Consider the following 18,354-nt stretch of genomic DNA (forward strand, 5'->3'; position numbering starts at 1 on the left):
GCTCATGAACATACCTCACCGTAATACTATCATCACACTTTTTCATGCAGTAAAATGTGGCATATAATTCACTGGTGCAACGTGCTTTTTTTGCAAAACAGTTGAGAGTGTTACTCCAGTAATTCAGCAAATAAGGCATTCCCCTCTTATGGGACTAAACCACAGCCAAAAGATATCTCAGGCTTAATACAATAATAAACCAACTGATCTCAGACTTGTACAGTGGCGGGGATATTGCAAAGATGTCCGCCATAATAAGTGAATACAATGGAATCAGGTGAAGATAAAAATGGGCTCAGTTGGGATGGGAGCTACAGCTGAATTGCCTGAAGCTACAGTAAAAGACTGCATGCATGAGGAATAGCTAAAACAGCAGTCAGTGATCCCACAACCAACCAACGGAAGAGATCAACAGTGCAGACTTGCCATATCCATTAATGAACAGTTACGGCCAATTAAACAACTAATGGGAGGAGCAGGAAGTGGCATGAAATTATCAAAGAATGTGGAGTTCGGCAGTCAATGGCAAAACAAAAAGACTAAATGTTAACAATCATCCTCAGCCAGAAGTGCTAAGTAGATGATCATTTCTGGCCCTCTACTGAGGTCCCCAAGATGTCAGTCTTCAGCCAATTCAATTCAGTCTATGCGATATCAAGAAATGGATAAGCATGTAAGAAAAAAAAACAAAGGCTACCGGCTTGACAGTAGCATTGAAGAATCATGTTCCTGAATTAACCATGCTTCAAACACAGCTTTCCAGTACACTACAAGAATGGCATCCAGCCAACAAATTGAAAATCTCCAAGATTACCCTTGCGCATAAAAACTGGAGAAATTCAAACCAGCCAAATGGCATCCATCAGCTCATTCCCAGAAAAACAATGGAAGGTGTTGTCGACAGTGCTTTATCAAGTAGCACTTACTAAGCAATAGACTGCTCACTGATGCTGACTTTAGCTTCAGGACCACTTAGTTCCCGACCTTATTACAGCTTTAGCAAAAGCTTGGACTGGAGTGCTGAATTTAAGGCATTGACTATTTTTGATGCCAAGGTAGGAATAACTGAGTGTGGCAAAAAGAAGCCAAAGTAAAACTGATGAGAAGGAAAACTCTTTAAAGGCTGGAGTCAATTCAATGAAGATAGTTGTGGTTGTTGGAGGCCTATCTTGTCAACACCAGGACATCACTGCAATTCCTCAGCTTAACTACCTTCATTTACTTCATCAATAACGTTCCCACCAATCTAAAGCCAGAAATGGGGATTTCACTGATGACTGGAATGCTCAGTTCCAGTTACAATTCCACAGGTAATGAAACAGTCTGTGCCACTGCTGTATGCAGCAAATCGGTCAAAATGTAAGCTTTGGCTAATAAGTGGCAAGTAATGCTTGCAGTACACAAATGCCAGGCAGTGATCATCTCTAACAAGACAATTTAACCATGTCCCCTTAGCATCACCATCATTAAAATGATCAACATCAACATTCAGGAAGGGAGTCACCACTGACCATAAATCTAAATGGACCAGTCACATAAATACCGTAACTGGAACAGCAGGTCAGATGTTTGATTATGCTGTGGCGAATAACTCACCTCCTAACTTCCATCATCACCCACAAGAAATGTCCACTTCCCTATAGTTTCAATGCTTAAAAATCTTAACATCTTTCAGAACAAAACAATCTGCTTGATCAACACCCCATTCACTTCTTGAAACGTTCATTCCTCTACCACTGATGCACCCTGACTATAGTGCAGAGCATCTACAGGATGCACTAAAGCAACTAACCAAGGATTCTTTGACAGTACCTCTCAAATGCGCTGTCATTAAGCAGGGTAAATGCATCAGGCTCACCACCAAGCTCTCCTCCAAGTCACATATCTTTCTAACTGGTTGGATTTGTTCCTTCAATGCTGGGTGAAAATCCTGGAACTCCGTCCCCAATAAAAAGGGATACTCTCACCATGGACTATTTTGGTTCAAGAAGGCAGTTCACTGTCACTTTTTCAAGGTCAATTAGGAAAGGACAATAAACACTGGTTTTGCCAGCAGTGCCCATATTCAGAGAAGAATAATGTTTTAAATCGCGATGCTTTACAAACTCATGGCAACAATTTAGCATGCACATACTGTCTGAAGTTGCACAGATGCTCCATGTGAACACCCACCCAGATGCTCACTACTCACATGTGTGGAATTTACATGTCTTGGTATCATCTTGGGTGCAATCCCAAATTGCTGCAATGTGCCTGTACCACCGCATCACATGGAAGTACTGATCAAGAGGTGGCTTTGGAAGTGACTGGAATATTTCCACGTCAGCTTGTGAAAATGTGAAGCCAACGATGTAACTCCGTGTAGCGAGATGATCATTTAGAGCCTTCATTCTACTCTCATCAGTAGATATATCGAGGAGAAAGCTGTAGTGGTAAGCTGCAAAACACAAGGTGGGGACGCACGTAACTTCAGAACCAAAGGTTCCGTCTGTTAAAAATATTTATATTTATATACAGTTCACGTTTCCAGTCGTTCACTTATCAACCTCTGTCCCTGGGTCAGCATCAAATTGCTCCAACTGACCAGTGCTTTTTTTGGCCCTGTATCTACCCTGATATCATCTGAGGGTGCCACTGGACAATGAGAAATAAAGGTTGCAGTTGCATTAATTTAAAGTTCACAAAGAGGTACCACAGTGGTGTTCCAGTGTAAAAGGAAAATGGCTTCAGCAGGCTTGTAATATACAACACATTTGGCATGCACCGCCATGGAACCTGAATTGCAAATTATTCCTGGTATTCTTAACCTGAACATGTCAGATTTACCAATTGTAAATGTCCCATTTAAATCATAGAATCTACAGTAAAGAAAGAGGCCATTTGGCCCATTGAGCCTGCATCGACAACAATTCCATCCAAGCCCCATCCACATAACCCCACATATTAACAGCCTTAATCCCCCTGACACTAAGAGGCAATTTAGCATGGCCAATCCACCTAACCCACACATCTTTGAAAATAGCTTGCTAAACCTTGCACGGATTATTTAATTCCTTAAATTTGGGATCCATTCACAGTACAAGTTTAAGTTCCTGTTTTGAAATTAAAATCAAAAAATGGTGAAAATGCTTAGGCGGGCAGGCCATATTTATAGAAAGAGAAAACAGAACATTGACCTTTCTTTTGGTTTCTGTTTCATATGCCAGTATATTTGATATACTGATATCAAATCAGTATTTGGTAGGCGAATTTGTAGGTGTTCTCCTGCTTGTCCATCAGGCTATTTGTGTAATATGCCATGTTAGCCTCAAAAAGAAAAATCGTTCTTCCAGTGCTTCCTTGGCTCAACCACCAAAGCGACAGCAGGCAAAATCAGGAATTCCTGCAGAAATTCATCCCCACATATTGTAAATCTGAGGTTTAAGCTTGGCATGATTCTAAAGCAAATTTGGTGTCAAGTTCTGCCTCTAGATTAATTCTGCATTTAGACTGAGTGTGCCTCTGGTGCAACTCAGCTGCTGTTAAACAGATCAAGACACCCACTTCTTGCAAACAAAAAAAAAGTAGGGGAAATTATTTTGAAAGCAATTACATTATGGAATTAAATTATTAAGAGGCAAAGAAGAAATGGAACATGGAGCAGAACTACCACAGAAATTAGTCTTGAGCAGCAACAGAATAGTGGAGACTTTGAACAAACAACAGTTCTACCCTAATCACCAACAAACTTGCAATGTAAATTGTTTCCTCCACGTACAGACATAACAGAATGTCACCGTTCTTGCACATTGCTCTGGTTTACCTCTCTTCTTTCATAAAACGGATGCAGCAAGATTTGGCAACTGTGGAACTATTATTTTTCATTGGAAGGCGACAGACATAATTCAAGCCAGTGATTTCAAAAACGTGCTTAAAAGTCAAGAATGCTTCACGCAAATTAAATTGCATTACACTAAAACTTCACAGCAAGGGTGGTCAATTGGAGAAGGCTCAGTGAGTAATTAATTAAGTTTGTCTTTTTGGTACACAGGAACCACACGCAGATCTTTTAGTATTCTCATCCTAATCTCCCATATGGTTAGTTGCAGTGTTACAACACTGGCAAAGGGACACATTATCACTCCAGGTGACATGATAGGATTCCAAAGCCACAGCATTTATCATTGTTTCAACTAACATAGGTACAAGAACACAAGATCAGGAGCCATATGACCTTTCCAACATGCCTCATTATTCAATAAACTTGGGTGTTTTTTTTAGCTCGAACTGACCGTCTCAAACCAGCCTCATATTTCTTAGTACCAAAAATCAATTGACCTAAATACATTCAATAATTCAACACTGCACAAGATGGAGAATTCCAGAAATTCATAAATATTTGAGTGGAAAAATTATTAAACTTCTAAAGGGCTGACTCCTTATTCTGACATTGTGATCCCATATTCTGGAGTGCCCAGCCTGGGAAACAGTTTCCTCAGTATCAATCCTATCAAGCCATTCAAGAATTATTGGTGTCAATTAGATCACCTCTCATTTTTTCTAAAACACCAAGGAATACAGGCACAGTTTACTTTATTTCTCTACAGAGGGCAACCCTCTCATTCCTGGAACAAGTCTAGTGAACTTCCATTGTTACATCTCCGGGGCAGGTTATGTCCTTCCTCAGGAAAGGGGGTCTAAACTGCACATAATACACTGCGTCTGCTCAATGCCCTAAGTGCAGGAAGACTTCTTTACTTTTATATTCTAATATATTGTAACTAAAGTTAACATATTATTTGCCTTCAGAATTGCTTGCTGTGTATAGTAACTCTGTGATTCTTGTACAGATCCCTCTGAATACATTTCCAAGTATCTCATCATAGTGATTTTTTTTTAAGTAGACAATGTCACACTTCACCTCAATTTCCCAGACTCATCAGGATTGATGTCAGGAACTAATCATCATTTAATCCAATGGCCAACACTGTGCACCTTCACATCTGGTAGCCTAAAGCTCTTTACCACGTAAGAGAAACTGGACTGATGATTTGTCAAATATATTTGAGACTCTCATAAGAAGTTTTAATTCCATTGATTAGTTTAATCCAAGCTCCTCAACTAAATGTTACTGATGCCAAATGCAGTTTCAGATGCAATAGTACAGTAACTATCCTAGGTTTTGTGACGAGCAGTGAACCAGAATTAGTTAACAATCCAATTAAGGAAACATCGCAAGTCATCACCATGATAGTTTGGGCATTAACTTTGAGATGAGAAGCAAAAGTCACAAACGCAAGATTTTGCATTTAAAGAACACAAACTCTGAAGGGATGAGAAATAAACTTGGTTGATATTTTAGTGAATAAACTACAGAAAACATTTACAGGTATTGCGCACAATATGAAACCAGTAACTAACACAATGATGTCGTAAGCAACCTTGGTCAACGGATGAAGCAGTGTTAAGTTGAAAAAAAACTTACACACAAACTAACAGAGAATGGTCATGATTTGTAAGACATTTCCTTACTCAGATTATTAGCTAATTCGTGATGGGTAGTGAACTAAAGATCTTTGATCATCTCTACGCTACCATTCCTAAAATTGTGGGATCAATTTGAACCAGTCAATGCAGTGAGAACTTTTAACAAGAATATATTTTATACGTTTACCAGCCGGTTTTTCTGTCATTGTGGAGAGTCTGAGGCTACAAACTGTGAAAGTACACGGTGCTGGCCTAGGGCAGAAACCTCGGTGGGCCAGGTAACAGCCCGCTTCACTAGCTTTGCCCGGGATGGGACTCGCTACGGAGCGAGGATCACTGCTGTCCGCCAGCAACACGATGTCGCTCAGATTCACTCACTCACCCTCGCCTGCCTCCATTCTGTGTTCCTGCTGCCGACAATGCTGATGCAAGAGACAGGACTGGGCCGGAATGCCGTCACATCCACTTCCCCTCGCGCCCCGCGTAGCCATAGAGATGACACTAGCAGCGGAAACACCCACCTATTGGCCGCCGCACGGCGCCACGTGCTTGACGCGCGAAAAGGGCGTGGTCAGCAGATGGGTAGCCGTGGGCACAGGTGACCGTTAACCCGACTTTTTGTTTTTGTCAACAGGTGCTGGTCAAACTGTGGAAACTTATACACCTGGAGCTGGATATACTGGGTACAGTTTCAAAAGAAATGTGGCGAAACTCGGAAATATAGTTACAATGAAGAAAATCCTGATACACCTCAGAACATGAAGGGATCTGGTGAAAGAGGGATGTATGGAGATGCCGGCGTTGGTTTGGGGTAAGTACAGTAAGAAGTCTCCGGTTAAAGTCCAACAGATTTATTTGGCAGCTCTAGGTTTCAGAGGCTCAGCCTCCTTCATCAGGCGAGTGAAGAGTTGTGTTCACAAACAGGGTATATACAGACACAAACTCAATTTACAAGAGAATGGTTGGAATACGAGTCTTTACAGCTGATCAAGTCTTAAAGGTACACACAGTGTGAGTGGAGATAGCATTAGCACAGGTTAAAGAGATGTGTATTGTCTCCAGGCAGGACAGTTAGTGAGATTTTGCAAGCCCAGGCAAGTCGTGGGGATTACAGATACTGTAACATGAACCCAGGATCCCGGTTGAGGCCATCCTCACGTGTGCAGAACGTGGCTTTCAGTTTTTCTCAGCAATTCTGCATTGTTGGGTCTTGTGAAGGCCGCCTTGGAGAAGGCTTACCCAAAGATCAGAGGCTAAATGCCCATGACTGCTGAAGTGTTCCCCAACAGGAAGAGAACACTCTCGCCTGGTGATTGTCGAGTAGTGTTCATTCATCCATTGTCGTAGTGTCTGCACGGTCTCCCCAGTGTACCATGTGTTGGGACATCCTTTCCTTCAGTGTATCAGGTAGACAATGTTGGCCGAGTTGCAAGACTATGTACCCTGTATCTGGTGGATGGTATTCTCATGCAAGATGATGGCATCTGTGTCGATGATCCAGCATGCCTTGCAGAGATTGCTGTGACAGGGTTGTGTGGTGTCACGGTCACTGTTCTCCCGAAGGCTGGGTAGTGTGCTGCAGACAATGGTCTGTTTGAGGTTGTCCGGTTGTTTGAAGGCAAGAAGTGGGGGTGTGGGGATGGCTTTGGCAAAATATTCATCTTCATCAATGACATGTTGAAGGCTCTGGAGAAGATGTCGTAGCTCCCCCTCTCCAGGAAAGTATTGGACAACGAAGGGTACTCTGTCTGACATGTCCTGTGTTTGTCTTCTGGGGAGGTCGGTGCGGTTTTTCGCTATGGTGCATCTGCGGATGCGCCAATGTTATCTATCTGGTATGCTACAGGAAAGGATGTCCCGAGGCACGGTACATTGGAGAGACCATGCAGACGCTGTGACAACGGATGAATGAACACTGCTCAACAGTCACCAGGCAGGAGTGTTCCCTTCCAGTCGGGGAACACTTCTGCAGTCACGGGCATTCAGCCTCTGATCTTCGGGTAAGCCTTCTCCAAGGTGGCCTTCACGACAAACAACAACGCAGAATCACTGAGCAGAAAACGATAGCCAAGTTCCGCACATGAGGGCGGCCTCAACTGGGATCTTGAGTTCATGCCACACTGTCTGTAACCCCAATGACTTGCCTGGGCTTGCAAAATCTCACTAACTGTCCTGGCTGGAGACAATACATGCCTCTAACTGTGCTTGACCCTCTCTCCACTCACATTGTCTGTACCTTTAAGACTTGATTACCTGTAAAAACTCGCATTCCAATCATTATCTTGTAAATTGAGTTTGAGTCTATATATACTCTGTTTGTGAACACAATTCCCACTCACCTGATGAAGGGGCAGTGCTCTGAAAGCTTATGCTGCCAAATAAATGTGTTGGACTGTAACCTGGTGTTGAGAGACTTCTTACTGAAATAGGGAGAGACAAGGCTGATGAAATTTTGTGTAGGGAAGTATGACGTAATCCATTTTGGTTGGAAAAAACATGAGACATTAGTCTCATCTTCAGGTCAGCCCTGTAAAGTTCTCTTCGACCACAATGGTCCTACTATTTTCAGCCATTTCTTCTAATCCCAGCTGAAGCAGAAATGGGCAGTGCAGGGCACTCCAGGGTAAATCCAGAGAGCTAAGGAGAGTCAGGGAAGGAAGGTACATCCCACATTTTGCCACAGTAGCTGATGTATTCAGAAATTTTTTTTAAAAGGCATGCTGGGTGAGGGGTTTGGAGAACAGTTGGTTCGGGGTCAGAGGGGTAGTCAAGTGGTTAGTAAGGTTAGTAAAAAATCTAAGGTTTCTGGGCTAAATATACAGGTAAGTTCCACATATCTGGTTCGAATCTCTGCCCTAAGTTCAGTGGTGGAGTCATTTCTGGAGGGTCCCAGACTGCAGGGAATAAGCACGTTGGAAATTTAAAGTTCCAGGGACATTTCATAGAAAATAGGAGGAATGAACCATTCAGTCCTTCAACTCTGTTCCGCCATTCATTTTGATCATGGCTGTGTCAGGAATTTTAGATACTGAAGGATTTGGTCCAATAGGTATTAAATAGTCCATTGTTAAATGAGCTGCAGAAGAAGAGAGACCTTGGTATGCACATGCACACATCTTTGAAGGTGGCAGGACAACCCAAAGACTTAAAAAAACGTGGGGTCCTTGTCTTTATCAGTAAAGGAATAAACAAAATGCTAAACAAGGAAGTCATGCTCTTTGTAAAACACTGATTAGGTGTCAGCTGGATTACAGTGATCAGCTCTGGGCCCCTCACAGCAGGAAAATTGTCAACAGTGGGCAAAACAGCAGACAAACTGCACCAATAGTGGGGCAAAGTGTTGTACAAACTGCATTAACATTCAGGCAAAGTATCACACTGACTGCAGTGACATTGGAGCAAAGTAACAGAAAAACTGCATCAACATTGAGGCAAAGCATCACGCAGACTGCACCAAAGTGGGGCAAAGGTTACACAGACAGTACCAATAGTGAGGCAAAGTGGCAAACTGCATCGACATTGGGACAAAGTGACAAACAACTGCACCAACAATGGGGCATAATGTCTCACAGACTGCAATGACATTGGGGCAAAATATCACACAAACTACATTGCACCAACAGAGGGGCAAAGTGGCAAACTGCACCGACAGTAGGGCAAACCAGAAGACAAATTGCACGGGGGGGTGGCAAAGCAGCACACAAATTGTATTGGCATACAAACTGCACTGACAAAGATCTGAGTGCTCACAAACTACACTAATTGTAAGGCAAAGTGGCAGATCTAGAACAAATGCACAAAGCTTAACTGAATCAAATTCATTTTGCTCCTGCAAAATAAATAGAAAAGCTGAAAGCTGGAACATTTGAACCTTTTTGTAGAAATTGTCAGGATACCAGGATGGTTAATGAAAATCCAGGACTGTCTTAGCAAAACAGGGACATCTGACCACCTAAATTGTTGGACATTTAACAATGTTTAAAATGCTATATAAATGCAAGTTAATGTCATTGTCTACAGATGATGAAGGAAATAAATCAAAGAGAAGGCATGAAAAAAGATTAGCAAGTTAAAGAAAACCGAAAGTTATCTTGTCTATGTATTAATGGTAAAGGCTTAGTTGAGAAAATAATGGAACCTATCAGAGATGAAGGAGGGAACTTCTGTGTAGATGTAGAGGCTATGGGAAGGGTTTTAAATGAATATTTTGTCTCCACCTTTGCAAAGGAAAGAGATGATGCAAACTTAGTAATCCAGCAGGAACACATATTGGACAGGATAATGAGAGCTAGAGGAATACTCGAAGGGTTGAAATCCTTGGATGTTCATAAGTTGCCAGGACCAGATGGAGTGTTTCTGAGGCTACTGAAGCAGGTCAGGAAGGAGATAGCTAATGATTTTCCAATCTTCACTAGATACACGGGAGGTACTGGAGAAATCCATTGTTTAAGAAGAAATGTCAAACAATTATAGGCCAGTTGGTCTTGCACCAGTGATGGGCAATAGTAGAATCAATCTTGAGAAATAAAATTTACTGTCATGTCGAAAGACATGGACTTGTCAGAGATGGTCAGTATGGATTTGTTAAACGTCTTGCCTCAAACTTGATGAATAACAGGGTTGAAAAAGAGTGCAAAGGATGTTGTGTACAAGGATTTTATCAAGGTGTTTGACAGGGTCCCACATGGCAGATTGGTCAAAAAAGCAAAAGCCCATGGGATACATGGTAACGTGGCAAACTGGTTCAGAAGTTGGCTTAATGACAGGAAACAAAAGGTAATGATTGCCTTTGCAAATGGGAAGTTGTTTCAAGTGATATTCCACAGAGCTTGGTGTTAGGAGCCTTGCTGTTTGTGTTGTATATTAATTTGGATGTGAATGTGGGGAGCACAATTTGAAAATTTGCAGACGACACAAAGATTAGCTGAGTAGTAGATAGTGTAGAAGATAGTTATCGTCCACAAAACAATATCAATGGGTTGACGGACTGACCAGTAAAGTGGCAAATGGATTTCAAAAAAGAAGTGTGAGGTAATGCATTTAGGGAGATCAGACAATTATAGGGAATACACAATAAATGGGAATATACTAAGAGTTAGATCAAGTGAGAGAACTTGGTACACAAGTTCCTAAAGGCAGGAATTCAAGTAGACAAGGTTGTAAAAAAAAAAGGCATATGGAATGATCTCCTTCATTGGCAGAAGTATAGAATATTAAAGTAAGTATATAATGTTGGAATTGTATAAAACCATGGTGAGGCCACAACGGGAGATTGCGGGCAGTTCTGGTCACCGTATTACAGGAAGGATGTAATTGGTCTGGAGAGAGTAAGGAGGAGGTTTACAAGAATGTTGCCAGGTTCATAAAAGTGTAGCAGTAAGGAGAGATTGGATGGTGGTTGGGGTTATTTTCTTTGGAACAAAGAAGGCTGAGGACTGACTTAGAGGGGTACAAAATTATGAAGGGAGAAGAGAGTAAATAGGATAAAATGAGATCAAATAAAGTCTAAAACAATGACAGTAAGTGTAGAGGGGTCACGAGGAAGAACTTTTTTTATGCAGAAGGCAGTTTGTGTCTGGAATTTGACCGAGTTGGTGGTGGAGGCAGAGACCCTGAACTCTTTTAGAAAAGTACCTGGATCTATACCTCAAGTATTATAAGATACAGAGCTATGGGCTGGATGCAAGGGGGTGGGATTAGAAGGGGCACCTGGGTGTCCTTGAGCTGGCATAGACAAGATGGATTGAATGGCCTCCTTCTGTGCTGTAACTTTTCTATGGTTTTATGCTAGTGTTAATCCCGTTATATGGTACAGTATGTTCCCTATGCAGACCAACTTACTTGGTCGGATTCTGTGCTCTTTTTTTCAGTATAGGAGACAGAATTGTTGGTGCAAGAATGATGAGTGCCAAATGAAAAAACAATCTGAGCGAAGCGAGATGCAAATCTAAAGACTATCAATCTGGAAAAAAGTGGTTTAAAAATGAATGATGGGCACAAACTATTGAGTGAATCAGCTTATTGGGCTCTCTAACCTTGTAATTATACAGCTCAGCATGGAAGTTATTTATATAACAGGGTTGGTGGGCTGCAGAGTTCCCGCAAACTCCCCCAACCCTACCTTGCCTCACCCCTGCAGGACTCCTCCCTCTGCCACCCCCCCCACAGAGCTCTCCCCATTGCCTCCCTCCACATTATAGCCTCACCCCCATTCAGGCCTCAGTCCTTTGGCACTGCCTGGCACAGCTGTGGTACCTGGTACACATCGCCAGGCTGGCACTGCCTGGCCATTCTCCCAACCATGTGGGGGGCTCAATGGCCTCTGACTCCCCCCCCCCCCCCCGACTCCCCAGTGAGGCTGTCAGTGGAGACCAGCTATGATTCTCATCAGCGTGAAGACCAACCAACAAGGAAGTATGTGCAAATGAGGCTGGACAATGCCTTGCAGGACTCATTAATGACTTGCTATGTCATTAATGAGCACGTCATTTAAATCTAACGTGAAGGGTATGAAGCCGATCTTGTCGGCAAAACTCTGTATGGCAAAAAAATGGGTGCGAACCCGATTTTTTTCGGCATGCAATCTTACCAGCTCACCACAATGGCTGGTAAGATTGTGCCTTTGTCTTTATGCATGCCCTAATATGCCTTGAATTGATGCACTTAGTGACATGAAAACACTGCTGATCTGAAAATGACCCATCATACCGTTGGAATGTTTAAACACATGCATTCATGGTTTAAAAATTGTTTTTTATTTATCTGCACCTGTTTACAATAATGTGCATTTCATTCATAGAATGTTACACAAATGTGAAATTTTATTGCGCCCACAGAGGAAAGTAGCAGCTAGAGCCTATAGGTTCTTACCATCTTGGAGGCATTTCTTTTCAAACCTGTAATAATCCTCTGCTGCCTGCTGCTTGAAAATATCTTACTTAGTGCTAGGTTAGAGCCAAGATTCACAGGGGTGTGCAAAAGATCTTCTATGTCGCTGATTTGTATACATGTATAGAGGTAGGGCAGACCGAAGGAGTCTGTCACATTCGTGGACGGGTGTCTAAATTCATATTCAGAAGTGTACAAATTGACCACCACAAATATTATCATCTAGTCAGTTTATAAATACTGTTGGGAGGAAGGTTTCTAATTGCTGTTGGATTAGAAAGACTAGAAGTAAGGAAAAAATTGCACATTTGAGAAGTCATATTTGGCTTTAGCATTAAGGCCTAGGTTAGGGTTGGTTGCCCTTGGAGGCAGGGTGCGTAGGAATAATGACCACAGGTATGCTCCCACCCAGAACAAAACAGAACAAAAAGCTAATATGTTCACAATTTTTTCCAAGGATCTCTCTCCCCCCAGATGTTTGTTGAATGGTTGCCTTGGTAACTCATTTTACACCATGGAAGTTCTGCAGTCATTCCTGGTAGGATCCTGTTAACAGTCTTGAACACTTTTCAAAGTGGTTGCTGAGGGAGCCATCTGCTCACCCGTAAAAATAATTGATAATTGATTGGAATAATATGAGTACACAGATGACCAGCCAGTAGTGGGGGTTCAGGAGCCTTGTCCGTGATATGTACTGTTTTTGACAGGCTTGCCGCTTCAGAGCAGTGAGGTTCCTGAAAATAAACATAATTCAGGTTTTTATTACCAACTCCATTATTTAAATCAAACTAGTTGATCGTCTGATAGCTCAACTATTCCAGTAAAATTGCAAGTAGGTTCAGACATGGCCCGAGTTTTCAGCTGCCGCCAGAACTGGTTTTGCTTTGGCAGAACTGATTGATAGTCTCATAATAAAAGATCCATTGCAAAGAAGTGATCATATACAATTGAATTCCATAATAACTGTAAAAGCAACATACTTCAGTCCCAAACAAGATTCTTAAACAAGTTAATTATGTAGGTAAGAGGGAAGACCTGGCTATGGTTGATTGGGTAAATGGACTAAAAGGTATGGCGATTAAATAAACTATGGAGAAACATTCAATGAAACAATACTAAACGTCTAAGAAAAGTAAATTCCATAAAAAGTAAACACTCAGTAAGAAAGAACAACTTGTGCCTTACTAAAAAAAGTTAAAGATAGTATTAAATTAAAAGAGGCTCATAATGTTGCAAAGAATAGTAATATCTTTGAGAAACTAGATCTTGAGGTTTATTATATTTTATGATTGTTTAAAGAATGGTTTGAACATTTATGGAAGCAGGTGTAATATAAATTGTGGAGTCAGTATTTGCTCAAGAATTTAAGGTGAAGGTGCCCATGTTTAAATAAGAGATATCTCACTTCACTGCTTTGAGATTCATCTTCTGCACAGCTCAAGCTAAGGCTGTGTATGAGGGACAGGCTGAAGCTTCCCGTGCGTTCCCTTTACATTAATCTGCAAGCGTTCCAAAAGATCAGTGAACTATAACAATAATCCCAGAACCTTGGAATAAGAACAATGTCAAATTGAACTGCTCGCACCTGCTCAGCATACAAAGCAGGCCAGACAGTTGACAGACAGGATGCTCAGTACAATAATACTTCCAAACTATAATCAAACTTTTAGCTAATACTAAGCCATACAGCATCATACAAGGATAAGTTATTTATTTTTATTCATTGCAAAGATATGTGGTGTTAAAGGATGCCACCAACTGCTTGCCATCTTTACCTGTGAATTTCCTGCTGTGTCCGCTGTATGGATTGTATAGCTGTGTGAATATCCGTTAACTCATTTATTCCTTTTCTGCACCTAGGACATAACAACTCTGAAAGAAATGACACATTACACATCAGCTTCAAGCCATCAATCAAACACTATTGATGTTAAGTTTCATTTTTTTTTTATTTTACCACCAATTCAAAGCTCTTTAAATCGCTTCTACATTCCTCATTCCTATCTTTCTCCAATTTTCTCTTCTGTTCTTTTTAGGGCACTTTTACTGGGTTACAGTTTCATAGATGCCAGTAGCCCTCCAGTTCCATGCCCAACTGCCCATTCTTAATGCCTCAGCCTAGACAATAAAAAGTGTGTTCCGTTCAACTGAAGAGGAATGACAACCAAGCTTTGAAACCATGCATACTTGGTGTTATCATACGCACTATCCTGCAGTCAAGATTTTGACCTCTCAAAATCCAGCACAGAATGGAAAATCAACCAGGCCCTTAAGGAATCTATGCCATTGTAACACTGAATCTTAGAACCACAGTGCAGAAGGAGGCTAATTGGCCCATCAAGTCTATGCCGACACTCTGAAACAGCATCTTACCCAGCCAATCACCTTTTCCCTGCAACCCCACACATCTACCATGACTAATCCACTTAACCTTCACATCTTTGGACACCAAGGACCAATTTAGCATAATCAGTCTGTCTAACCTGCACATCTTTGGACTGCTGAGGAAATCAAAGCACCTTGAGGAAACTCATGCAGATACAGGAAAAATGCGCAAATTCCAAACAGACAGTCACCCAAGGCCGGAAATAAATCTGGATTCCTGGCACTGTGAGGCAGCAGTGCTAACTACCACCACTGTACTGACCTGTTGGGTTTTGTCTTTACCTGAGATACAGGAGAATATATTAAGTGTTGAGAAGATATAATTGCATTGAGTGTCCATTGGTTTGTGGCAGCATCTTCTGTTATCTACTACCACCATCATGCATTGAGTGACATTGTGAGAGAGATAAACATTTCAGTGCTGCTGACAGCATTACAGTGTAAATGTAGCATTTACTTAAGTATATATCCATCTACAGACCATCAGTCCCATGCTGAACCAGATATTAATTGATCCTGTTTTTCAAAAGGCTGATAATCAGCTCCAGAATAAAAACAAATTACTGCAGATGCTGAAATTTGAAACCAAAAGAGAAAATGCTAGAAAATTTCAAAAGGTCTGGCAGCATCTGTTAAGGAGAGAAAAGAGCTGACATTTCATGTTCTGTTGACCTTTTGTCAAAGCTTTGTCAAATCAACTCAGGAATCCTTCCACCACTTCTCCACTATTCCCCTTAAGGAAAAAGAGTGTGTGTGTGTGTGTGTGTGTGTGCGCGCACGCACGCGCGCGTGAAGATACGCTAAAAAAAAACAGGAGCGGGAACCTCTAATATTTCCTGTCTATTATAAATGGAAACATCTCAATTTGTTTATTTGCCCTTGAGTGAATACTAGATTTTAATTCTTCTAATCTGGAGACCCACCTTGATTCCCACCATATTGATGCAAGTCAAAGAGGCTCCAGTATAGAGCCAATTCATATTTAACACAGCATGAATACAGAAACCTTCTTTGGTGAGGAGCCATTAGATTCTTCTTAAACACACAAGAATCAGATTCATGTATAATTAGTGCTGATATGAGATCAAGCTTGGGATTAGTTCTACAAGGAGTCTGGCATGAATTTTCCAATTTTGATATCTAACTGGATCTTTTAACTATAAACACAATTCAGAATTCTGGATGGCTGCCTCGATAGGCTTCTGTATCAACTCTTTCTAGTTTTGGTTTTTGGAGAGTGTGCCCCTCGTGCAATGGCTCCAAATAAATGCTACTCTGTCTTTCACATTGCTACCAGTACATCAGTACAGAGTGATTAAGAAATCCATTGCAACATTGTCATTTCAAAAGGGGTAACAGTACATAGCTGGTCTGGAGTCACATGCAAGGACAGCAACTTTCCTTCCTTAAAGAACATTGGTGAATCAGGTGGTTTTTTATGATAATCAATTATAGTTTCATAGTTAGCATTACTGAGACAATTTCAAATTTTTATTACAGCTGCCATGGTGGGATTTGAACCCATGAACCCAAAGCATGAGCTTGGGCCTCTGAATTAGCACTCCAGTGATTTTACCACTGCATCACCAACTCCCCTATTTGAAAGCAGTGTTGGTTTGTAGCTAGTTTGATGCTGCCGTGAACCATTTTGGTTCATTTTGAATCTTCAGGGAATCCAAGCACGTACCTTCATCAGATGAGTCGTCTTGAACTGGTTCTGGTGTTGAACAACTGCTCTCTGTGTTCTGTGATCTATTTGGGGCCAGGCAATCATTGGTTTTGCATCCAGTATATCCCTGAACTGAAACCTAATAACAGAAAATACTTGTCAACAGCACAGACAGGTACAATTCAACCTGAAGGAAAGAAAGGATGTCCTAACTCATTGCTACCCCAATACAGTCTTTTCCAATGGGTGGCAAGGTGTCACAGTAGTTATTCAGTGAAACTATCATCTCAAAAAGAGTATTATGATTTGATGGGACCAGATCAACTTTAATATTCAACTTTTGATTGATTGAAAAATTGCCAATTAGAACTGATTTTCAGGTGACTAGGAACTAAATTCAAAAGGACTAAACAGAGTGGTGAAGGCACAGAAGACAAACTAGGGTTTAAAATATAGGTAAAAATTCAGATTTAAATACTAAATGTCAGATAAGGAGAAATTATGCAGAAGTTAAAAGATAGCAATGTGAAGGAAGATTGAATGACAGAGATGGACAGGAAACAGCGTAAGAAAAGTTTGATATTTTAGCTTATTTTGTCAGGTATTACATTGATTTGTTTTAGTAATATAATTCCTCTGGATTTCAACTACAAATATTAGTGTAATATTACTCTAACATGCGGTTATTATTTTTGTGTCACTCTCCAGTCTTGGTCTTCCATTCTTTCTCAAGGAGTACTGGGTATGTTGGAGTACTCAAGCAGAGACTTGGAGAGTTGTGACATTGTAGGATCCAAGTACTGAAGGAAGCTCTTGGGAAGACAGATGTCTAAATGGGATTGCTGTGAATAGGTGCACAAGAAGAAAATAAGGTTGTGGGAGCATGGAGGAAAAATGGTGACTGAATCTACTGCAGGGGATTTGGGAACGTGAAGTGCAAGCTATGGGGTCCATACTCAGCCCAGGGCATTAATTTAAGACACAGATATTGAGTACTGGCCCACACCCAGCAGACACTTAGAAAGGATATGAGAAAATGGGGTTGATTCTTAAATTATTATAAAAACAAACTACTGCAGATGCTAGAAGTCTGAAATAAAAAGGGAAAATGCTGGCAAAACTCAGCACGTCTGGCAGCAGCTGTGGAGAGAGAAACTTATTTCGAGTCCATATGACTTATTCAGAGCTGTTTGTTATAGAGTTGACGCTTACATTAATTTGCTCAGTTCTTGTTTGGCCCATGACCTTGCCTATTATACAGTCATTGAGTAATAGAGGTTTACAGCATGGAAACAGGCCCTTCGGCCCAACGTATCCATGTTGTCTTTTTTTTAAAAACCCCTAAGCTAATCCCAATTGCCTGCATTTGGCCCATAATCCCTCTATACCCATTGTAACCATGCATCTATCTAAATGCTTTTTAAAAGATAAAATTGTACCCTCTACTACTATCTCTGGCAGCTTGTTCGACACTCACCACCCTCACTGAGAAAAACTGTCCCTCTGGACACTTTTGTATCTCTCCCCTCTCACCTTAAATCTATGCCCTCTAGTTTTAGATCCCCTACCTTTGGGAAAAGATATTGACTATCTACATAGTCTAAGCCCCTCATTATTTTATAGACCTCTTATAAGATCACCGCTCAGTCTTCTATGCTCCAGAGAAAAAAGTCCCAATCTATTCAGCCTCTAATTATAACTCAATTCATCAAGTCCCAGTAGCATCCTAGTAAATCTTTTCTGCACTCTTTCTAGTTTAATAATATCCTTTCTATAATAATGACCAGAATTGCACACAGTATTCCAAGTGTGGTCTTACCAATGTCTTGTACAGCTTCAACAGGACATCTCAACTCCTGTATTCAGTGTTGGGACCGATGAAACCAAGGATGCTGAATGCCTTGTATGCCACTCTGTCCACTTGTGACTCCACTTTCAAGGAGCTA

The 18,354-nt window shown here is 41.2% G+C and overlaps 2 protein-coding genes across 8 annotated transcripts in view; both read right to left on the reverse strand.

The window, feature by feature from the left end:
- The window catches only part of cars1 (cysteinyl-tRNA synthetase 1), a 70,756-nt gene extending 64,825 nt beyond the window's left edge, over positions 1–5,931 (reverse strand). Inside the window, exons 1-2 of one of the 4 annotated variants that reach the window (XM_080190420.1) lie at positions 5,849–5,911; positions 2,192–2,437 (exon numbers count right to left, since the gene is read on the reverse strand). In XM_080190420.1, coding sequence (XP_080046546.1) covers positions 2,192–2,437; positions 5,849–5,864 — 262 coding nt within the window. In that variant the 5' untranslated portion in view covers positions 5,865–5,911. The other 3 variants (XM_080190419.1, XM_080190422.1, XM_080190421.1) reach the window with 3 other exon arrangements.
- Positions 5,932–12,198: 6,267 nt separating this feature from the next.
- The window catches only part of LOC145343909 (oxysterol-binding protein-related protein 5-like), a 157,237-nt gene continuing 151,081 nt past the window's right edge, over positions 12,199–18,354 (reverse strand). For all 4 annotated transcript variants that reach the window (XM_080190425.1, XM_080190426.1, XM_080190424.1 and 1 more), the window contains 3 exons: positions 16,427–16,547; positions 14,130–14,226; positions 12,199–13,088 (listed from right to left, as the gene is read on the reverse strand). In XM_080190425.1, coding sequence (XP_080046551.1) covers positions 12,953–13,088; positions 14,130–14,226; positions 16,427–16,547 — 354 coding nt within the window. In that variant the 3' untranslated portion in view covers positions 12,199–12,952. The remainder of the gene's footprint in view (positions 13,089–14,129; positions 14,227–16,426; positions 16,548–18,354) is intronic.

This window comes from Carcharhinus amblyrhynchos, chromosome 6 (assembly GCF_965287045.1).
Source record: "Carcharhinus amblyrhynchos chromosome 6, sCarAmb.v2.hapA, whole genome shotgun sequence".
Lineage (NCBI taxonomy): Eukaryota > Metazoa > Chordata > Chondrichthyes > Carcharhiniformes > Carcharhinidae > Carcharhinus > Carcharhinus amblyrhynchos.